General features: G+C 47.9%; 2 protein-coding genes across 3 annotated transcripts in view; one reads left to right on the forward strand and one right to left on the reverse strand.

The window, feature by feature from the left end:
• LOC122366915 (mesoderm induction early response protein 2-like) overlaps positions 1 to 17,795 on the reverse strand; it is a 30,321-nt gene extending 12,526 nt beyond the window's left edge. Inside the window, exon 1 of one of the 2 annotated variants that reach the window (XM_043339574.1) lies at positions 17,744 to 17,795. In XM_043339574.1, coding sequence (XP_043195509.1) covers positions 17,744 to 17,752 — 9 coding nt within the window. In that variant the 5' untranslated portion in view covers positions 17,753 to 17,795. Of the gene's footprint in view, positions 1 to 17,627; positions 17,649 to 17,743 lie in introns of those variants that run through there. The other variant, XM_043339575.1, reaches the window with a different exon arrangement.
• On the forward strand, positions 9,934 to 12,243 carry LOC122366916. Its single transcript, XM_043339576.1, has 2 exons — positions 9,934 to 10,691; positions 11,864 to 12,243. The coding sequence occupies exons 1-2, from the start codon at positions 10,080 to 10,082 to the stop codon at positions 12,155 to 12,157; spliced, it is 906 nt and encodes a 301-aa protein (XP_043195511.1). The 5' UTR covers positions 9,934 to 10,079; the 3' UTR covers positions 12,158 to 12,243.
• Positions 17,796 to 24,201: the final 6,406 nt, after the last annotated feature.

Raw genomic sequence — 24,201 nt, forward strand, 5'->3', positions numbered from 1 at the left:
GCCACGGCACCATACGAATTGTGAGCCCCTTTGAACGGGTCACCGCCCAAGGCACCGAGGCGACGGCTGTGCCGGGCAAAGTCTAGCCTGGTGGGAGAGGTGGGCCAGGGAAAGTGCGATCGAGCAGCCACTGGGACGTGGATTGGTATTATCCAGCCGCGACAAACGATGTCAGCAGCCTCTTCTCGTGTCATAGACAGTGTCTATGACACGAAAAGCTAGACAGACAACGTGGGCAGTGCCCAATCAAAAGCTACTAAACGATCCAGTTAAGAAGTTGGCGAGGTAGCCAGACCAAATAAAAAGTTTTTAATTCGATTTTGGTTGACAAATGATATACAAGCCCGCTGTGATGGGCCACAAAAGGAGCTGAACAGTTCATAGGCAACTTCTAAAAAGTTCAACGGTTTAAAAATTCAAAAGTTAAATGTTAAAATTCAGCCTGCATGTTCAAACTCTGGTCCGGCGCTGGCAGGAAGCTTATATTGCCACTTGCAATACCACTACGTTGTAATGTTACCAATAGTTCTGTGAGAGCAGCAACTGAAAGCCCCGTTGAGGGGGAGGGCGGCGCGAAATGCCCCCTCTCTCCTTTTCAGTCGATATCTCCTGAAGTATAGCAAATGTCGCCACCAAACTTTCAAGACCCTCCGGGCATCATTTTTACACCTTGTGACAAAATTTTCCAGAGCTCTTATGAAAAGTTAGTCACAAATGACGTCAGAGGGATGTCATGTTCTGTTATTTTCGACCCAATAAAAGGTTTAGCGGGAAGAGCTGTCACGCTTACAGTTTTGAAGATAACGAAAAATATTCAAAATAAAAAGATGTAAAATGAACAGCGCTACCAAACTCTTATTTCCAAACAAAAATTGATTTTGACCATCAAAACTATAGAAGAAAACACCCCGAAAATACCAACAACTTTCAAAATTAAAACTGAAATATATGTTATAGAACTATCTGCTCTAGATATGCCAAACTTACCTAAACTCGTTAGCTGCATTTTTAGCAAAGTTATGGAAAAAAAAATCGAAATTTATTACGTAAAATTTTTCAAATTCAATTTTTAGCCGTCACAGAACACACAGTGCAAGCCAAATACCACCATTGGATTTCCTGTGATGAGCTGCATCGAATAGATACCCCTTTTATGCAACATTTCAACTTTTAAATTTGACCTTCTTTGACCTGACCTTGACCTGACCTTCACCAGAATGCAATCTAAAATGGCCCCAATGGCCGTCTAGCCCACACCATTGAATTATAAATGTAAAATTGGCCATAAAACATGTATCACACGACCCTAGCATAGTTGGGTTCATATTGTAACCCTTAGTGACCTGACCTCTGTGAACTGACCTGGCATCAATGACCTCTTTAGGCAACATATGTATTCGACAACCAGCGCTCAATCGATGTTTTTCGATTACATGCCTTTTATTTGATGTGTTAACTGACTGTAACGCATTCCTTAGACTAAATCGGTGAAAAAAATGCGACCTTTGACCTGACTTGTGACGTCATGGGTTGCACCTAGGTCAACAAAACCTGGTAGAAAGGTAGTTCCCTGGTGGGGCTATCGAACGCTTTTTGAATGTGCAAAATCGGTCGGTAACTTTCCGAGATCTCAGGTGGAAGGCGAAACGGCTGCACCACCCGATCAGGTGGTAGGGTCCGCCAATAGCCCAAGGGGCGCGGATTATTTATTCACTCATATAGTGTCATTTATTTTGAGAACACCTTTCTCACGCCATGACATGGTCCTCTCGTAATGGAACGAGATGAGGAGAGTGTTTTCACGCCTCCTTATGCAGTGCACGGCTCTAAGTGTCATTGAGCTATCAACCGTCAGTGGTTTTCGGACAATGAAGTTCTTAGTTCTTACTGAATCCAATTTTATTTCAAACGATTGTCACTGTGCTAGTTTTTTCTTATACTTTTTTTTTGAAAAAGCGCCGAAGAAGTCTTTGATAGACGAAACCGGTCCGCTTATTCTTTTTCTATTTGTTTTTTGAATATATTCGTAAACTACTGGCTCCTTACTACAAAATTTGAGAATGTTTGGTATTACTTTGACCCGAACGATGTGCAGCTGAATTTTCCCTGTTAAATGATTATGGACAGCTCGCGAAATTAACTTCGACCTAAACTACCGCCGACAAGCAGAAGAAAATCCGATTCAAGCCTACCTCAATCCTCTCACCTCATTCAACCGTTTAAACGTTAAAGGCATTTCTTCAGTCCGAGTCGCTATGTCGACCACCCGCGCCATGCTGAGGGGGGGGGGTTTCGCGAATATCTAAAAAAAAAAAACGGCGACGGTCAGGTCACCGTAACGTCAAGTGACCTTACCTCAGAAAAAAAAAATCGAAAGCTCGCTGTAGCTACACCGACTGAGCGGACTTTAAAACTTTCAGTGATTGCTTAGGGTAATAGTGTGTATAAAATGGATACCTCTGATTTTGTATGTCTGTGACCTAAGGTCACGTCAATTTTGCGACTGCTCCATTAGGTATAAGTCAATGGGAGAAAATTGAAATGCGCCTCTTTTGGACGAATTTCGTTCTGCACCCACTCAAACATCGGTCCATAGGTAAACACAGAGGTCAAAAAAACTTATTTTGTGTCACCTACAAAATTTTTCAACCCCCTCTGTGTCCCCTGCCCCTGGAGGCCGGATAAGTGTTGCACTAGGGTGGTAAAATTGGAAAAATTCTAGGATTCATCAGGCCAATGTTAATGTTAGTGTCGCCAATGTTAGTGTGGCCCTAAACCTGGACAATGTATTATTACAGTGTCCCAAAATTTGTTGATTTGGGTGGGAAATACTGAGATTCATTTGCCACTCTCACCACCAATTTCTAAGAGCAATTAACCACTCTCAGCCAAGAACACCTTGTTACCTCAAAAGGCAGTTCAGGTGTGGTGGACTTGGACAAGTGGACAAGTGTGGTGGACTGAGTTGTGTGGATACTTTGAGTTGGTTTATGATCATAGATACTCATGGATAAAAATAAATGCTATTGATCTTTTCTCACTCTTTTTGTATCTAATCTAATCAGCAGTTTCCACCCTCAACCCCTTTTTGGTGGATAATATCCCCCTCTGACACCCCAGCCAAAACTCACCTTTGGGACACTGAATGCATGTGTAACTAATCTTGTGCTTGCTGACATTCTGTTTTACATTTTTCCATAATACATTTAAATTTGTGTTCTATATGGTGGGATTTCACACCTGTTATGATATAACAAATAATAGGTGCCTATGTATAATACAATATACCTACCTATGCAACATGTTGCAAAAGGTTCTTTTCCTCATCAAGGCCATTAATATTGTTAAACCAAAATTCTAATCATTAGATTTTTGGTACTAGTATACAATAAGTCAAAACAAAATAGGTGTAGGTGCTAGGTAGGTGGGTTGTATGCTTCGGAGCTTGTCGGTTGGCAGGTTTAACCCTCGCCGGCCGAGGGGGGGGGGCGGGTGCCGCCCCCCCCCCCCATAGGGTTATTTCGCGATAGCTCCGAACACGCTGGCGATAGAGAGCTGAAACTTGGCATACCTGACCTTTGATCCAAGCCGCATCTTTTGACACCAACCGTATTTTTGGGTCAGGTCAGGTCACTGACCTATGACGTCATAAGTGAACCTCTGCACGGTCTTCAGATGTCGCAACTTCGCAACGCCCTCACTGCCAGAGGAGATGTCACAGGGAAATGAAACTTGCAGGATCTAGTATCCATTATGAGTCCCACAACTTGTATATCTCGGATTTTTCCTAAAGGTCATATGAGGTCAGGTCATTTTCGTGACCTCACCATTATAAGTCAATGGGGAAAAATGAAAACTGCTATTCTGGCGCCGGGAACGATCTCCAACTATCTCAAGCACACAGAATCGTGATTTTATGCACTCCTTGCAAGGTTAGATGCGTCACTTTTGCAATGTTGACCTTGCGTGACGTCATTTATGACGTCATCAAGGTCATATTAGTTTTTCGTCAATAACTCTTGATCAAATTGAGCTAGCGAGTCGGGAAAGCCACCAATGGACTCAGGAAGACCTGCCGAATCGAATGATATGCGACATGACCTCTTTCGACCAACTTCGTGACCTGGGGGTGCTGACCTGACCTTGACCTGAGGTCAACACCCCAAGTTGACCTGACCCGGACAAAAAGTATATCATTCGACGCGCCTGAGCGAGACAAACACGATGCTGCCAAAATCGGCGCTCTGCGGCCGTTTTTTGCGAAGTTATTCACCAAAAACTGAACCGTACCTTTGGGCACTTGACCTGACCTCAGAGGTCACCGGTTGACCTAGGACCTTAAAATCGGGTACCAATCTCTGCGTCTCGTAACGGCGCACACGCTCGTTTTTTCCGCGACGCGCTAGCTCCACCAGGGGCGAAACGGCGAGGGGGGGGCGTACCCGCCCCCCCCCCCCCCCTCGGCCGGCGCGTATGTAGAAAACCAATAGGTCCGGCGAGGGTTAAGGAAGGAAGTTGTAACTTGTAGGTACAGGTATAAGGTAGAAGGTAGATAGGCTGTAGGCTGGTAGGTAATAGGTGGTAGGGTAAAAAGTATGATTAGGTTAGGTAATGATGTTTTTCTTTCATTCAGACTTCTTAAACACTTTACGCAAGAGTAAAAGAGTAGAAGTCGGAATGAAGGAAAAACAATTAAGCCTGAACCAAACTCACATAACTACTAACCTACAACCAGGGGGTACGCTCCGGCTGTTTAGCATTACGAAAAGTGGTGACAGACGTTTGTGGAGGATTGTCGACGAACTCTTGTTCCGCGAGCAGCACTCACGCGCTAGCGGAAAATCCACCAATCAGCGCTCGGCAGTGCTCGACGCTGATTGGCCCGACGCTCGTGACGAAATTGCGGGGGACCGCAGTTATTCTCTATGGACCCGAATAGGCTTTTGGATTTCGGAGGGGTTTCTTTAAGATTATATGCTGTTTTGAGCTGTTTTCGAGTTGAAATATATTTCTTATGACTGTTAGCTATATAATGGCACCATGAAATCATGATTTTAATTAATATTACCGATGTAATATCGGCCGAAAAGACATGCTGTCTTGGCACGGACTGCCCTGCGGCTGATGTGGGGCCTCTAGTGCCAGCGTATGGTAATAATGGGCTGAAGAAGGGTTATTGGAGACTCTTAGAGCCCCACCAGGATTCAGTATAGGGTCATCAGAGGCCGGGAACGTCCATCAGGGGTCTGAGTAGGCCTGCCATAGGGGCATACATGACACATCATGGAACATGGGTCAATCTAGATCCATTAGGGGCCGTTGAAGGGCCATCATTGTTCAGCGTGGGCCCGCAATTACCTCTGATGGGCATGCCGTGCCCCGATGGACTAACGCTGGCCTCCGATAAGCCATCACCAGCCCCTGATAGGTCTACAAAGCCCCCTGCTGGGTCTAAAGTGGTCACTGATATGCCCAAATGGGTCACTGAGAAACCCGTACAACATCCCCTGACTGCACCTGATGGACCAATGCCGTCCCCTCATGGGCCCACCACGGCTCTTGAATGGCCTCTTCAAGTCCCTGAAGCGCCTTTATTGGCCTAAATGGACCCCTGATTGGCTTATGTGGTCCCTAATGGTCCTATATGGCCCCCATGAGCCCTCAATTCGTCCCGAGACAGCCTTACATTATATGCCACCGGCCTCTGGTAGGCTTGCACTGGACCCACTGGGCCTATACCGACCCATAAAGGGCCCATGTCGAGCCCTCATGGGCCTCCGATGACCACATGCCGGCATGTGTCTGTGGCCCCATCAGCAGTGGTCCGTCTATCCCATGTACTTACGGTCTTTTTGGCCGATGTGACACCGGTAGTATATAGAAATGTCATGATTAAATGTCGTTATTATATAGTCAAAGGTCACGGAAAGAATATCCAAGCTCAAAAATGGCCTCAAACCCAACAAAAACTGATACAAATCCCCTTCAAAAGTCATAAGTCAATGAAACGCCATAGGGGAGTAGCTGCAGTCCCCCGCAATTTCGTCACGAGCATCGGGCCAATCAGCGTTGAGTATTGCCGAACGCCGATTGGTCGATTTCCGCTAGCTTGTAAATGCTGCTTGCGGATATAGTCTTGAACAAGTGAGGGTCGCGGCAACTAAATATTGCTTGTCACCACTTTTTCTTCGGGAGCGTTCTACCTGGTTTATATAGCCTTGCCTACAACCTACCTACAACATACCAACACAAAGCAGAAAACCTACCAGCCTACAACCTCCCAGCTTACAACCTACATACCAACCTACAACATTTTTTCGGAGTCCTTGGACTGGTATACTTTTACCAGCTCATGAAAATTGAAATTTGTGCTCTTCTAGGGCTCAACAAATTAGAATCAAAATAAAAATTGTGTCAATATTTACAGTAAAAACATATTTATTGACAACTTTGGCAAGTGTTTCAAAATCAGGCAACAAATCCACACAGCCTTGCTTTTGATGCCCACCGGGCTAGCGTTGTTATATCCAACTTACAAGTACCTAAACCAGCAAAATTAGACAACCCAAGATTCCTTACTTCCAGTGTCATGTCCTGCCTTGCTTAAAACAGAAAGAATCATAACCACAATACAACAACTCAGCTTTCATCACCGCGCCAGTCCCTTTCTTGAAAGCATTCAAACTTGTTTGAGAATTGGACAAGCACTGAGCGCTACTCGCGAGAGTCCACTCCTGTTTTGCTACGTGTTCATGATCACGGTATACTTCTCATAGACGTGCGCCGAAAAGGCCCGCTCAAAATATTTGATGCGTTGGCTCCTGGGGCCTACAAAATCCACAGTGAAGGCTCCCTGGCGGCTGGGGCGTTAGCTCAGCGTTGTCCCCTCGTGTCACCAGCATCCGATTGGTTCGCTCAGGGTTATTCTCGCCACGGATTGGCTGGTTAGTCTGTTCGCTAGCAGTGTGCGGAAACGTCGTCAACAAATGCGATGCAGTGCGTTCACCATTTTCGTGACTTTGTCACCAAATGTCTCTGGTGCCTGTCAGCTTCTGTCGCCTACAATGTAAGCGAGTAGGAAGTTTTTTTGACCTCTGGGTAAACATGACATACTGAATCGGAAAATCGCACCTGTGACCCCTGTGTGTGCCCCTGAGGTCATTTTAGGACATAAAAGGTCTTCAGCAGTTTTTTACTTTTGACAGAGACGTGCTAGAGCGGTGAAAACACCGTTGATCCGAGGTCAAATTTGAGGTCAATCAGAGCGGTGCCCTCTGGGGGCTAAACCGTTGATCTGAGGTCAAATTTGAGGACATGTTGGCGAAAGAGCGTTAAAAGAGCTATCGAATGCGCTTTTCTGCGGCGCTGTAGCTCTATTGGTTCCCAAATTAGCCGTCGGGTGTTCAAAATCGTTGAAATCAACAAAATTTGACCTTTGATGAATCCTGGTGACCTGACCTTTACTCGGACCTTAAAATGACCGAGTGTTTTCCTCCTTATTTTGACGCTCTTTCAATTGCCGCTTACCGCGTGTCGCTACGTGGCCCAGGAGCCGAGTTAGACGGAGGGGCGTGAAACGCCCCCCCCCCCCCCCCAGCACTCGACGGAAAGTTCATGCCACCAACACGGCGCGGGTTAATTGTTATGCTAGCTAGCTCCTGTTGTAAGCTGTGGAGTCGTGGACCTGATTTGGAATGAACTGGGCCTAACATTTTCACAGTAAACGTAAAAAATGTTAAATAGGTTGTGCAAAAATAGCATCTCTTTTATGAAACATTTGCGAAACCTTCAACATCATCCCCAGACCCCATTAGTGCCGAGCTCCCAACGACGACCATAAAAGCGTCCCCATCCCGTCTAAGGCGGCGGAACGGGAAGGGCACCGGGGCACCGTGCCCCCTTTGATTGTTGCATTTCAACATTAGCCCTATGAGCGTTGCATAGAAATAATAGGACCAAAAGTCGGCAGTGCCCCCCCCCCCCCCCCCCCCTAATTGAAGGTGTTCCGCCGCTACTGCATCCCGTCAACGTGGGTTTATCATAAGGATGCTAAGATTTAATTTCAAATCCGAAGCTGTAATGATGAAAAGCAAATTTACGTTTTACATGTGAAACAAGCTGACACAACTAAATATTTCCTCTCTCTCTCTCTCGCTCCCTCTCACTGATTTACCCATTGCCCTCTATCTCATTTTACCCTCTCTGGTTTTCCTTTTCTGTCTCTCTTTTCTCTCCTTCCGTCCTTATCCCTTCCCTCCAGTCTTTCTTAGCTCTCTCTCTCTCTCTCTCTCTCTCTCTCTCTCTCTCTCTCTCTCTCTCTCTCTCTCTCTCTCTCTCTCTCTCTCTCTCTCTCTCTCTCTCTCTCTCTCTCCCTCCCCCTCTCTCTCTCTCTCTCCCTCTCTCTCTCTCTCTCTCTCGCTCTCGCTCTCGCTCTCTCGCTCTCTCGCTCGCGCTCTCTCTCTCGCGCTCTATCGCGCTCTCTCTCTCTCTTGCTCTCTCTTGCTCTCTCTCGCTCTCCCTTGCTCTCTCTCGCCCTCTCTTTCTCGCTCTCTCGCTCTCGCTCTCTCCCGCTCTCTCGCTCTCGCTCTCTCCCGCTCTCTCTCTCTCTCTCTTGCTCTCTCCCTCTCTCCCTCTATCTCTCTCTCTCTCTCTCTCTCTCTCTCTCTCTCTTTGTCTCCCTCTCCCTCTCTCTTTCTCTCTCTTTCTCTCTCTCCCTCTCTCTCCTCTCTTTCTCTCTCTCCCTCTCCCTCTCTCTCTCTTTCCTCACAATATTCTCGACTGTCACAGCGCTGTAGGGCTTGTTTCCAGACAGGTCCAGGCGCTCTCCACTCCGCAGGCCCCGGCCCACACGGCCCAACCGCTCAAACACCCTCCGGCGGATGACCTCTGACGTCGGCGACCTGACCCCAGCCGACCGATCGCGTCCCCCTCCACGCCTCCGCCCCGCTTCCCCCACTACAGCTGCGTAGTAATTGTAGCGTGTGCAAAGGTCACGTGACATTATTTACTTCTGCGGCTTGTTCGGCTGACAAGAGATGGCACTAGTGGTCTGTGGATCAGAGGCGGGGCTAGGTTCTACGACTTCTTGGGGCACACTTTAGGGCAGAAAAGAGGTTTTTTTGGCTCTCCATCTCAAAATGCTTCGAATATACAAAAACAAGTTAGATATTCGAAAATCGGAGGACCAAACGGATCGTTTGACGTATCTTGCACGACTGAGAATTGATCGGTCTTCAAACTACTGAACAAAAACGAGGTGATTAGTAGCAAGTGCTGGTGACTGTACAAGGCCATTTATACTGATACTATCTAGGTAGGTAGGTACCACTCCACTTGGCTATGTTTTGATTTTGCTTAAAGGTATTTCAAATAGTATTTCAATATACTTAGCAGTTTTTGTTTCATGTGAAAATGTGTTTCAGAAAACCAACGTTGCTGGCGCCCGACACGGGCGGAATGAACATGTATTGTTCAAAACAATAAACATAATGCCCAGACTGACCCGGCGAGCGGTCGGGTCACCGCCGCTCGCCGGGCCAGCGCCGCCCGTGGCGGGCGCCGCAACTACGGCTGCTCACGGAACAAAAATCATAAAGTAAGGCACTGTAGGGCCACGCGTATTGTTCTAGGTATGCTTTAAGTATACAAGATATTTGCCAGAGTCTCAGTCAGAAACAGCAGCTTCTAGATATAAAATAAGGGTTCAAGGAACGCAGCAGGTTGTGGCCTTACAGCCCAAGTGTTAGACTTATTTATAATTAGTTAGCAAATCTGGACATGCAGGTAATGGATGACCACTGATGCTCAAAATTATTCATAATTGAAAATATACAAATAATTCTTAAAATTGTGAATGCAGTGAGAAAAATGAATGGGGTATAAAAATATACACAACATCCAGAATATGCTTTTCAAATGACCGTAGTTGCGGCGCCCGCCACGGGCGGCGCTGGCCCGGCGAGCGGCGGTGACCCGACCGCTCGCCGGGTCAGTCTGGGCGCGTGCTCCGCCGAGTCACGTCCGCAGTGAGCAGTGAGTAGCCGCCGGTATTCGAGGCGGCTACGAGCCAATCCGTGCGGATGGCGGAAGTGGAGGAGCTCAAGTGTCAGGTGGCCTCTATCACAGAGAGGTTTGACCGGCTCGAGGGTCTCGTCGAGAAGATCTCGAAACAGCTAAGTGCTTCTCAGTGCACAGAGCAAAGCGATAAAGACGACAATGTCGGTCGTCGACAGGTCGTCCCTGACGAGCAGCAGCATCAAGTGATGCCAAGTGCCGTGCTGGGTTCATTTAGCGAAGTGCAGGCCGAATTTCGGGCCATTCGCGACAGCGTCGCCAAGGTGAAGCTACCGCCAGACCTGTTGGTTGGCGACAGTCGTGCGGGCGTCAGCAGGGCAGACCTGCCGAGATTCAACATCATACAGAAGTCGGCGCGCTATCAGGAGACGGTACTCAAGCTCCTGTCCGCCTGCGATCCGGAGGACGCGGCGCTCAACCAGGTATCGGCTGTCAGCCTGGCACACCTGCGTTACCTGCAGGAGGAGTACACGCAACTTCTGGTATCAGCCCAGTTCGACGACGGGACGGCAAAGCTGTTTTCTACGCTACAGCAAAATCCGGCAGCTTTCACGCCGAACTCCCTCGAGAACCTTCAGCGAGCCGTGACCATCGCCGGGGCTCGGCAATCTCACCAGGTCAGTGGATCACGTGGCCGGGGATCTTTCCCGGCGTGGCGAGGCGCTCGCGGGCCCGGCCGCGGCTTTCAGTACGGCCCCCGGCGGGGTGGCGGTCCGGGGTTCCAGCCGGCGGACTGGGGTCAGCCACGTGACCGGTTTGACCTCGACCTGTCTCGTGGACGAGGTCAGCCCGGGAGGGGCTCGGGAGTGACATATGATAACTGACCGGAGTCTGTTCTACGCGTGTGAACAATGGGGCTCAACGTAGCAGCGTGGGAGCGCATCGGCGCTAACAGTGTAGTGACAGACTGGATTGCAAATGGTGTGCGTATTCCGTTCTCGTCCGAGCCAGAGCCGCGATTGTTTCAGAATCCCTCATTTGATAGTGCTCAGCGTAGGTTTCTCGATGCTGAACTGTCCGATTTGGTGCAAAAAGGTGTTGTGTCGGAGGTTCATGATGTGCCGTTATGTGTCTCAGCGCTGAAAGTTGTTCCGAAAAAGAATGGTAAGCATCGTCTGATATGTGATCTGAGATATATTAATGCGCATTGTGATGTCCCACATTTTTCTTCTGAGAACGTGTCTGTGCTTGCCGAAGTTATGCGAGATAACGAGTGCGCAGTTACTATAGATCTAAAAGATGGGTTCTACCATTTTCCCGTTCATCCGTCGTTTAGAAAGTACCTCGGCTTCGCGTACGGAGGGCGCTGGTTCGTCTGGAATCGTTTGCCGTTCGGCTGGGCCAATTCTCCGTATTATTTTCACAAGTGCATTCGAGTCGTGATAGAATACCTGAGGCGCGATCATCACATGTCAATCATGGCGTATGTTGACGATTTTTTACTGGCCGCTCCCAAGACACAGATATCGCAGCACTTACAAATTTGCATGGATACTTTTCGCGCGCTGGGACTGCACATAAATAGGCAGAAGTCGTCGCTCGAGCCTTCCGAGCAGGTTACCTACCTGGGTTTTGATATCCGCTGCGCAGCCGCTGACCGGCCGCCGGTTATTACCGTTCCTAAATCGAAGGTTGCAAAACTAAAGCAGGATATTTCTCGCGCGCTGAAACGGACACATATTTCAGCTCGAGTTTTAGCTCGCATAGCAGGACGCTGCATCAGCATGCTGGCGGCGGTGTTTCCTTGCAAGCTGAAGCTGCGGAACGTTTATCGGCTTTTAAATTCCAGGCGATCGTGGGAAGACTTGCTGCTGTGGACGGACGAGGCGGTAGCGGACTTGCGGTGGTGGATCGAATCGCTGGACGGCTGGAACGGCAGGGTGCTGCTGCCGCCGGCACCGTTCGATGTGCAGCTGAGCACGGACGCGTCGGCTTCCGGCTGGGGAGCGCTGCTCTCCGATCCGGCGGGCAAAGCCGCTTCCGGATTTTGGACCGTCTCGGTGAGCCACGAATCGTCCAACTTTCGGGAGCTTTTAGCTGTATATTTGTCATTGTGCTCGTTGAAAGAGTATATTGCGGATAAAAATGTCGAGATTCTCTCAGACAACGTCACGACGGTCGCATTAATAAATAAATTTGGCTCTGCAGACGTGCGTTTAGACGCCATTTCTCAGGCAATTTGGTCTTTTGCCTTTCAGAATCACGTGATGCTGACGGCACATCACATCAGCGGCGAGTCGAACGTGCAGCCGGACACACTATCCCGGCTGCCGCTCCGTCACGAGTGGTACTTACACCCAGAGGTCTTCCGGCAGCTCGATCGGATGTTTGGGCCCCATTCCATCGATCGTTTCGCAACTTGTACGACGGCGCTCCTACCCGTGTACAACAGTCGGTTCTCAGACCCGGGGACAGCAGGGGTAGATGCGCTGGGTCAGCCGGACTGGGCCGATCACAACAATTTCGTAAACCCGCCTTTCAGACTGATACCGCGCGTTCTAGACACCATCGAAGCGTATCGAGCCGTGGCGACGCTGATAGCACCGTTCTGGCCGGCGCAGCCCTGGATGGACAGGCTGAGACGCATGAGCATCGCCCCGCCACTGCGGCTGCCGCCGGTAGCCCGAGCATGCGTGCCGCTGCTGCCGGGCTACGAGACGATCGAACCACACAGGAACCCGCGCTGGAGGCTGTACGCCTGGCGGATTTGTGGCGCACGCAACTGAGCGCGCGCGGCTGGTCGCAAACCGCTACTAGTTTAGTGACACTATGCCTGGCAGATTCCACGCAGCTCACGTATAATCGCTATATTCAAGACTGTCATGATTTTTGTGTCAATCGTGCTGTCCGATTTCCCCCGGAGGATACGGCGATTTTGGCCGATTTTCTGCTGTCGCGGTGCAAGTCTTCAGATAGGCCGCATTCCACATTGCGATGCATATCCGCAGCGTTAGCAGCAGTTTATGAGGCATGTGGTGAAACAAACTTGCTATCAGACTCATATATTTCCCGGCTGTGCCAAGCACTCGTCAAGTGTGGAACCGAGGTGCCAATGAGTCGATCCCGTGTCATGGATGTGTCCGCGTTCACTCGCCTGTTCCGCTCGTGGCCGTGTAATGATGAGTTGACGCTGAAGCAACTGCGCATGAAAACTATCACGCTGTTGGCCATTGTTTTGATGCTACGCCCGTCGGATGTGGCTCCTAAAGCGACGTCTTTCGATCAGGAAACGGGTGTCGCATCTCGGTTTGTCATGTCGACTGATCATGTGAGCTTTAGTTCTGACGGTGCTGCGACTGTGTGTTTCTTCGGTGTGAAAAATGACACGCAGAGAACTGGATTCGAAGTCACGCTGCCGGCGTGTTCTGACGCTCAGGTGGATCCCGTGGAGGCGTTGCGTGTGTATATTGCTCGTACGGCGGCGGTGCGCTGCCCGCGAACGCGGCCGCTTTTCCTCAGTCTGGTGCGACCGTTTGGCGCCGTATCCGCCAGTGCCGTGGCGGGTGTGCTAGGGGACGCTATCGGAGCGGCCGAGAAGTTTGGTCTGTCGCCAGGCCACCGGCCCAAGGACTTTCGGCCGACGGGGGCGACGGAGGCCGTGCGCCGTGGATTTAAGGCCGACGACGTGCAGAGACTCGGCCGTTGGAAGACTCGCTCTGTGTTTATGGACCATTATGTCCACAACAAGGTTCACGATTCGTTTACCGATAGCATGCTACAGTGAAATCTCGCTAAGGGTGTGCATTATGTTTATTGTTTTGAACAATACATGTTCATTCCGCCCGTGTCGGGCGCCAGCAACGTTGGTTTTCTGAAACCGTAGTTGCGGCGCCCGCCACGGGCGGCGCTGGCCCGGCGAGCGGCGGTGACCCGACCGCTCGCCGGGTCAGTCTGGGCGCGTGCTAGAGGAAGGAGACTGAGAGGTAGAAATGTGTGCAGAGAGGATTATGGTGTGTTACTGCGGCGTGTAGTCGGCGACGTTCCAGACAAGTGCATTATGTTTATTGTTTTGAACAATACATGTTCATTCCGCCCGTGTCGGGCGCCAGCAACGTTGGTTTTCTGAAACTAAACATTTTGTTCCGCGAACTTACAGGGTGTCTCAAAAGTTCGCTTACACATTTCCCATGCCAATAAAGCATATAAGAACCGGCCAAAAGTATAAGGTTTTGGTGTCTGTGTGTACACTAGACAAATATGCATGCTTTGACAACTGATTAAGAAGGTAAGAAACCAACCCCTTTGTTGTATCTCCAAAAATATTTGCCCATACCGATTTTTGTTGCTCCGTCAGCTGCCGGAGGCTGATAAAAGGTTACCAGCTTTCAAGCTCTTGCAGGGAAATCCCCTGCAGTTTCTGCGTCGGATTTAGTTTTGACTAGCTCCCCGGCAACATCTGATTTTCCCTGAAAGCCGACAGCTTGCATCGACACCATTCATGAGTATTTTGTAGGCATTCTCTGGCGCTAACTCCTTCATGAATGACTGGCGCCGACATCCCAAGCGCCATTTTCCTTTTCAAAACGACCCCAGTCCTGAACAAACGGGAAGTACCAGGAGTAAATTTTTCGCATCATATGGTAGCAGAATGTGTCGGACGTCTGTTTCTCAGACACATTGTGCAAATTTTGCAAATTCCAAGCGCTCGTCATTCCCCATGCCAAGACCTTCGCTCGGTTGCGGAGTGTTTTCCTCGGGAGAGGTTCTGCTTTGTAAACGGCCCAAACCTGTCCATCGTGTGGTTTTATCGGGATTTTGTGTTTAAAAGAAAATTATTGGCTGCAGATCTGCCTCTTGAAACTTCGTTAGATAAAATTTTACAATAACTGACACTTTTGGAGGGTCAGGTGTCCTTGGCATTGACGATTTTTGTGTTATTGTCCCCAAAAAATAGCGTTATAGATATTATAAACAATTTTAAATTATAATTTGCCTTTATTTTACGATGAACTGCACTTTTTGAAAATGGGTAACCTCTGTCTGTGAGCTTCTTGCCAGTTTTCAATAGTTATGACCGCATTTTCAGCTGCTTTCCGGAACACGAGTCTGCTGTCGTGCGAGGGTCGTTCAAAACGCCGTTAGTCTCGCATGGTTTCGTCCTTCAAAAATTTTAGCCACCGTTTTTATGAGATGATCATCATGTTGCACTCATCCTCGCCGACACTTAGCCATGTGTCATTTCCGACTTAACCATTCCCATTACTCCTGAAACAGAGAGTTTCACAACATACCCGACTTTGCAACCTACATTTTCGTGCCTGACCCATGGTCAGAGGTGAACCCTTTTTGTGAGCTCATGAAGGGTCGAATGCACTTGAAAACAATGAGACTGCTTGAGGAAGGTTGTCACCAATGCCCATGCGAAATTTCAACTTTTAATTTCTTGTTGATTCAGAATTATTGACAAAAAAGCATGGCTGGTACCTGTAAGCGAACTTTTGAGACACCCTGTAGATCCCCAAACCACTTTTCTGACACTGGGGTCAGGTCATCACAGGTCACGAAAATATTATATCATGCGTCGGTCACGTGACACATGTTTTATGGTCCATTTAGGCCATATATTTCGAATTTGATGTCGCCTGTGTCATTCGAGGTCATTTTGAGTCGAATCTAGCTTAGGTCAGGTCACTTTCAGGTCGAAAAAGGTCAAATTTTGAAGTTAAGATTTTTCAACAAAAAAGGTGTCTATTGGATGCAGTTTGAGCTCAGGAACACGATGGTGCCATTTATATTGGTGTACGATGTCAAATAGGTACTGAAAAATTGATTTGAAAAATTAATAATTGCAAATTTTTTGCAATAATGCGTATAACTTGGCCATTTTTGAAGCTATTTAGCTAAAACTTGCTAGAGTTAGTTATAATCATGCGTTCTGTCACACATATTCCGGTTTTTTTTCGAAAAGTCAAAAACTTGTTGAAAAAAATATAAAAATATAAATTTTGAATATTATTATATAAAATTTTCGAAATTTTAAAAATTTTGAAAATCCGAGATAGCAGTTTGCTAGCGCGGTCAATTCTGAGTCCTTTCATGCAAAGAAATTGGATCTAGCTTAAAAACTGAGCTCTTGGGAGCGATTGCCGTGGTTCAATGTTTTGCGTCGAAATCGGACGAACATGACGTCACTCTGACGTCATTTCCGGCTGACCTATGGTAGCTACGAAGTTCAAATTTTGCAAATTGATGCAGCCGAAGGTACTGAAAGTTTGGCGTCGATCCGTCAAGCGGTTTGGAAGTTATTGCAGAAAAACGGGAGGGGGGGGCTATAAATAGCCCCCCCAGTGGGGCGCGGGTTAATATATGTTCTATTATCACTATTTCACCTGCCCTAAGAAGTTAGTTAATTGGGGTTTAGGGTCAGTTGGTGACCTACCAGGGAAATAAGCTGAAATTAGAGCACTCTTTTCAATGATCCTGCTCCATGTTAAAGAAATACCCCTTAAAGTGTGATCTTGTATTGGCCCACACACAGCAAGGCAACACTTCTCTGACCAGTGAATGAATTATCTTAATCAAATATTATCATACACTAGCAGAGGTGGAGATCTTGGGGGGGGGGGGGGGGGGTCCAGTGATCAGGACCCCCCTGAAAACAAATTACTGCTATGCAAGTCAATGGTACTGCATCTAGCCCGCCTCCATCTGCCCGGCCTGGACCCCCCTGACATTTTGACGGATCTCCACCCCTGTACACTAGTAAAAATAAAATCAAAAGTTTCCCAAGTGTAGAAGTCAGTCCTAAAAATCAGCTAAATATCCATCCTATAATTTTGCCACTAGCATTAAAAATAGATCACCCAATCACCAGGTAAGCAAAAAATAACACTGATCCTGCTCTTCAGGCCTGAATATTTTTCTCACCATTGATTGTTGTTATTATTAATTAAACAAAAGATTGTTTCGGAAAAATGGGCTGATTTTATATGGATAGGTATGTATATGGAAAATTATTCATCATGGTAAGTTTATTTGTATTGTCTTGTTGATTTACACATCCTCATAGCTTGGAGTCATATTTCAGTATGTTCTACGGGTAGTTGACATTATTTCTGTTTCAGGAGCAATCTTTCCTTGTTCACTTGCCCATCAGTCATGACATTTTCAGAGTGGAACAATTAGTTTTCAGGCAGTCAAAGTGGTTTTCGTGGGAAGGGTACCAAAAACAGCACTATTTTTTATCCTTTATACACGACCCTATGGGAGGCAGTGCTGTCACAGGAACATAAAATAGAGCACTCCAATTTTAGCTTATTTCCCTGGTAGGTTACCACCTGGGGTGCGCCAACCACCATCTACCAAAGCAATTTTGTGCCCATGACCCGAAGTAGATGAACAAAAATGTGAAAATAACACAAAAATCAAATTAATATCATTTATATACTACCATAGCTGGGGAGACATCAAGAATATGGGATTCAAACGACCAAAACGGCTTGACATTCGAGAAAAATCCACGAGAACGTAACATTTCCAAGGCAAAGAACAACTGTAGAAGAGACAATTACGGCGCAAAAATGTTGGACATAAATAACACTGATATGACTCACAATCATTCACAGAAGTAATATCAATATACGCGCCGAAATTCATTATACGAAAATACAACAAATTTGACCAGAAATTGAACTGGACAAACGTAAAATAAGCCAGAAAATGTACTCACGTCCGCCATCTTGGCGAGTTTCCGATGAGCAGCATCAATGGGTAGGCGCTTACGTAATCCACATATGGAAGCACTGTACAGATATTTGTCAGCTGGTGCGATAGCAAGAATGGCTTTTATCCCTAAGTTTGAAGAGTATTCCTCACATTATGTGCAAAAAACATTTATTTTCCACTTTTTTGGAAATTTTTGAATGACTTTATAATTAAATAACTTTTCAAATTGATCATCGGCAATCCAAAACTTAAAAAATATTGCTGCCAAAGCTTGCAACTACTAAATTCTTTTACTCCTTTCTCAAACATCCAGAAAGCAAAAAATATATAGTTTGTATGGATGAATTTGTATTTGCTCCTTTGCACACTGACGAGCAATAGCAAATACAAACTCATGGCAATTTTAGGCAAAAAAAGCTAAAAAGTAATGCTACACAAGGTATAGTGTACACTGTTAGTCTTTCTCGTGTCCCAGTCGATATGGTGCCCGACCAGAGTAGTAAAGTAATCTTGCCGACCATGGTTACAGCTTGGGCAGTGGACACTAGCAACCTCAGACCTCAAGGCTCAAGGGTGACCATTTGGGCGGCGGGGAAGGCTGTCCGCATCATTCCCGTCCCAAAGGGACAGTCTCTGGCTCTGCCACTGCGGCATGTTGCTGTTGGTCCACAAACTCCAGTATCTACACCTTACTATAATACGGTCTACTTTTTTTTAAGGCTACGGTCTACCATGCATAAAACACGTCTTTGGTTTTAAAGGGACCCTCCCAGTTCCCACCTTCAAAAAAGTTAATGAATTGGCATGAAAGTGATGTCGCTCGGTTCAGAAAGAGCAAAAACGAATATCTACCAAATTTCATCGAAAAATATTCACCGGTTTTCAAGATATTAGACTTTTACTTTTGTTTACTTTTTGGGATCTCCGCTGTTTCTAGCGACTTTATTTGAAAGTGCGGCATTTGTTGCGCGCAAAGCAGCATATACCACCGCGTGCTACAAAACGTTTTAGTCAAACATTTAACGGACGTTCGAAAGCCTGATGACGTCATCAGATTCCCGTAATGGTTAAGAGATAGGGACCACGCTGGTCCCACCCTGCAAGTAAAGGGAAGAAATTTCTTGAACACCATAAAGCTGCGGGGGTTGCGACCAGGATAAATGGTGGTTTCTGAGCCTGGCCGCAAACTTTGCTATCTCAACTCAAAACTAATGTTAAGGTGGGAGGGTCCCTTTAAGGCAGTGGTCGGCAGGTCATTCGGGGTCGTGCCCCCTTTTTGGGCGCCAGGCAGGGCCATTACCCCCACCTACCAGACCCCATTGCTGACACAACTAAGTTTACTGAAATTCCATACCGTCCTGGAACTCTTTGGGTAGTTATTTGTGCATTTCCAATGCATCAAATTTAAAACATGACACTTCCTCCACAAAATATTTAATGCCTATATCCCAGTAGCGGCGGAACACCTTCAATTAAGGGGGAGGGGGGAGCACTGCCGACTTTTGGTCCCATTCTTTCCATGCAACGCCCATAGGGCTGGGCTAATGTTAAAATGCAAAAATCAAAGGGTGCACGGTGCCCCGGTGCCCTCCCCGTTCCGCCGCCTATGCTATATCCCATTTACCTAACCCTTGTACGTATAGGGGCGGCGGGTGGTTTTTCGTTAAAAGCTCACGTAAAAGGCATTGGATCACGACCAAATTGTACCCTCGAGCCCATCATTTTTTTTTTTCACCAGCCCGGAAAATATCATGACCTGAGACCTGTTTTACCAACAGAAAAATAACCGCCTGCCGGAATTTTTGCCTCAAGACCGCTTCACATACGGAGCGTAAACGCGATGGGCTCATAAGCGGATAGGGCTTTACCGTTTACGCTCCATATGTGAAACGATCTTTAGGCAAAAATTCCGGCAGGCGGCTATTTTTCTGTTGGTAAAACTGGCCTCTGGACCCATAATGACCGTTGGCTTATGAGCTTTTTTCTGGAGATCATCTTGAGCCATAAAATCTCACTTCAAGAAGTTATAGCGGGTCCCGATTTTCTCGACACTTATCATTGCCCTCTTGAATGAGACGGAATGACCAAGGACCTTAACCCGCGCGGGGCTGGGGTCTCCAGCCGAACGCGCGGGGCTGGGGGGGGGGGTAAATTTTACCCCCCCCCCTGTTATCTCCCGAACTAATGGTCCGATTTGGAAAATTCAAACGCCAATCGAAAGCTCTCATCACGAACTACTAAAAACATGTACTTAATTTAAAGTTTGAGGTCAAGGTCAAGGTCAGGTCAAGGGTACAAATTGCAAGTTTCTACAGTATCGGCCTTGCACCGTAGTTGCCGAAGAATGGAGTCATGGACTGAGACTGATCGCCCAAAACGTGTTCTTAGGCTACCAAGACAATATTCGTTGCATACAATATCATTCAGAGGTCAAGGTCAAGGTCAGGTCAGGTCAGGTCAGGTCAGGTCACCAAAAAACAAAATATAGAAAAGGGCATGTGCGACACATGTTTTATGGGTCATTTTACTCATAGACAGGGGTGTCGATTTTTCAAAATGGTTGGGGGTGCTCAACCCCTGCACCGGGTGACAGATTGCAGCTTTGCCATGCGGCACAACCGTACAAGGCGGGGTTGGTTATCCCCATAAGGTACTGATAATGCCGGGATTTCTATATACTAACATTTCCCAAGGGCAGAACTTTCTTCTTGAAAATCATTCTGCTCGTCCTAGTACTTGGCTACCTGATTACATAAACATCTTTCCGAAAAAAAAAAATATTTGCCGGCAGCATGGCAGCAGCCCCGACACCTCTGTAATAAGGTGACAGAAACCAATGACGGTGATTAGCACCGGTGCAGCAGCCGCTGCGGTCCGCAGGGGCGGACATTGCGCGGAGGCAACGGTAGCTACGAGGCTCTGGTTGGTAATCAGACGATCCCAATATCGATGAAAAATGACAGGTGATCGCATTTGGATATTTACGGGTTTACGATTTTCCCCAGTGGCGTAGCCAGGTGGGCCGTGAGGCACGTGCCCCCCCCCCCCATCAGGTTCGGGCCTCAGGGTCCCCTCGGGTTATTCGGGCCTGAGGGGCCCTGAGGCGCCAATTAGCCGCTAAGGGTCAATGCTGGCCATATTTGGACATAGAAGGGATCCACGGGGCTCGTAAAAACCCCTCATGGGCCCACAAGTACCAACACTAAGATCTCCACAAGGGCCCCAAGCCAATCTCTGAGGGCCATTTGGCGGCCTCTGAGGGCCCCTTACCGGCTTCGGAGGGCCACATGTCGGACTATGGGGGTCTTAACCGGCCTATTCCCAGCCAGCAAATTTGGTCCTGGCCGTAGCTGGTCTTACTCTGGCTAGCTCCGGCATTTCCTCCGGCTAAAGTACGGGCAAGGTCTGGGGCTCTACTGGAGCTGACACACGATACCGGAGCTCGCCCGCATCACAGCCGGACTTATGCCGCATCAGCCGTGCCGTACCTCCACCGTACTTCAGCAACAGTAAGCCAGAGCAGCTATGAGGTGCAGCCGGACCTGGTCGTAGGGAGCCGGACTTGAGCCATGGCAGGGAGTCTGACTTGAGCCAGACTTGGCGGTTCGGAACCATAACAACCCGGGAGCGCTACGGCATATACTGGCTAGCCGGAATAGAGCCGTATCGACCCAAACCCCGGATCTGACGGCGATACCCTCGTCAGTTACCAGCGACCCTCACGGTCCCACACAGGTGACTCGGAGGGTCACAGCGGCGTCTGAGAGCACCATGTCCGGTCTCTGAGAACCCCACAAGGCTCCTGAAGGCACCGGTGACCTCTTGATATCTTCTTGTCGGCCTATGAAGGGTCCGTTCCGTAACAGCAGTTCTGAGGGCCACACGCGCGCCTGTGATGGCCCTAAACCAGTGTCTCTGAGAGCCCCCACAACGGCGCCTGTGAGGGCCATCACCGGCAACTGTGGAGCACCTACACCGGCGCCTCCGAGGGCCATACATTGCCATATCTGAGGGCCCCGCACTAGTGCCTCTTAAGGCCCTATATCGGCGGCTCTGAGGGCCCAACACCGTCACTTCTGAAGGCCCCACAAGCAGGGATGCGGAGCCGGAGCCGGAGCTGGAGCCGGAGCCGCCGGAGCCGGTGTATTTTGCCCGGAGCCGGAGCCGGAGCCGGAGCCGTCAAAAAAGGGGCGACTCCGGCTCCGAGGAAAAAAAAAATATTGACCTAGCTCGGTTTGACAGTACAAAGCAGTAAAACATTTGGTATTCCAAATATCCTTGTTATGCAAATACAGAAACAACGTGTGCCAATCCAATCGCCTTTTTTCTTCCACCCGTATTTAATTAATCGCATAGGGAATGTGCTGAGTAGGAGCCGGAGTCTGAAATTTCCACGGCTCCGCATCCCTGCCCACAAGTGCACATATGACAGCCACCCACCGGTGACATTTGAAGGCCCCACACCGGCGACTCTGAGGGCCCCATCGGCGTCTGAGTCCGTGCCGGTCTCTAAAGACGACCCACAGGGTTTCTGAAGGTACCACCGGCATCTGATGGCCCTTTGCCGGCCTCTGAGGGCCCGTCGCCGGTATCTGGAGCCCCCTGCCGGCTTGTAAAGGGTACGCGTTATCAGCTCTAAGGGTCAGACACTCGTGTACGACGGACCCACACCAGTGTCTCTGCAGTCTGCAACTTAACGTCTTTTTTCGCCCTTCTTCTTAAGACTAACTTTTCTTTTCTTTACATTTTTATTTCATGCATTGTAAATTGCGTACCTAATTGTTTTATTTTTAGTAGTGAAAGACTGCGGAACCAATTATTTTCCTCAAGCAGAGTTAGTGGGAGTTATTGAGGGACAAAATAATTGGGGGTGCTGACTGGAACATTTGGGGGTGCCCGGAAAACCATTGGGGGTGCTCATTTGAGCATTGGGGGTGCTGCAGCACCCCCAAAAGTATACAAATCGACACCCATGCTCATAGAATTCAATAGGCACACTCAATAAGTGATATGGACCACCTCTGGATGAATTTTAGGTCGAGGTCAGGTCAAGGTCAGGTCAAGTGAGGTCAAATTTTGAAGTTGGTTGTTAAGGCCTAAAAAAGTGTCTATCTGATGCAGTTTTTCACGGCGAATCGAATGGTGCTATTTTTGTTTCCGTACGAGGTCTAGAACTTCCAAAAAAGTCATTTTTCAAAAATTTTGTGTGTCGTGACGTCATAAAATTTTGAATAACTCCCACATTTTTTAACCGATTCTTCTAAAATTTGGTATGTAGGTGCACATAGACCACTTCTCTGACATATATTCCGGTTTTTTCGATAGACTCAAAATTTTGGATTTTATAATGATTTTCCCAAAAAAGTCAGTTTTTTGAAAAAAAATTTAGGCCAAAATCCAAAATTTTCAAAAAACCGAGATAGCCATTTGATAGACGAAGTAAAATTACGTATAACCTTTTTTGATACGTCTTGATTCCTTTAAAAATGAAGATGTTAGCGGCGTTTGAACTTTTGCCGTTTTTGAGGCGAAAATCGCGAACATGACGTCACTAAAACGTCAATTTCTCAAAAATTTTCCGACGGATTTCGCTCAAATTTTCAGGGAACGTGTCAAATTGATGTAAGAAAAGGTACTGAAAGTTTGGCGGCGCTGCGCGCCGCCGTTTTTGAGATATCGCAAAAATTCGCGAGGGGGGTAAAATTTACCCCCCCCAGCCCCGCGCGGGTTAAAAATGGGCAGCAGCGGCTTCCTATGGTCACGGGTAGCACGCTCGTCTTTTTTATGCACAGCTCCATATCAGAGTCCGAGAGGCCGCGGGGGTCCGATCGACTCCTCCCCCTTACGTTAGCGGCTGTTGAAACGCCAACAGACGGGCGACGGTTAAAAGTTGCAGCTGCTTTTGAACGACTGTACGGAGGGGTGAGATGGTGAGGCGAGCAGGTACGTGAAAATTGGTATCTAATCAATGTGTGCTGTGCCTTTGGCCTGGGCTAATCTTTGAACCCTGGGATGCAACAGTCACGATGGCTCCATCACTGGAGCTACAAACTCTAAAAAGATAGGCTTTCTCAGAATCCCTCATTACCCCCACCGAAAGGGCTCCATTACCCCCAAAGGCGGCATGCCCCACCATTTGCCGACCCCTGCTTTAAGGGATTGATCTTACTTTACGTGCATCATGACATGTATATGGATCACGATTAAGTATTGTCAACAGGTTCACCCACAACAGCAGGCATCTGAAGTTTCGGTGATCGTAACTGGTCATGTAGTGTAGGTACTCAACCCTGCATGCATCTGTGACTTGTGAGAAGTATCCTATCACCCCATAGCTCTGCAACGGCCTATTCAGACCGAGGAGTTTGTTCCGGACAACACGAAACAAACAAAAGCTTTGTGACGAGCCGAGGTAGAGACAGGGAGGGTGCGCATTGTTTGACATGAGTTGTGATGGGGGTC

This window comes from Amphibalanus amphitrite, unplaced genomic scaffold, assembly GCF_019059575.1.
Source record: "Amphibalanus amphitrite isolate SeventyFive unplaced genomic scaffold, NRLGWU_Aamphi_draft 000839F_arrow, whole genome shotgun sequence".
Taxonomy (NCBI): Eukaryota; Metazoa; Arthropoda; class Thecostraca; order Balanomorpha; family Balanidae; genus Amphibalanus; species Amphibalanus amphitrite.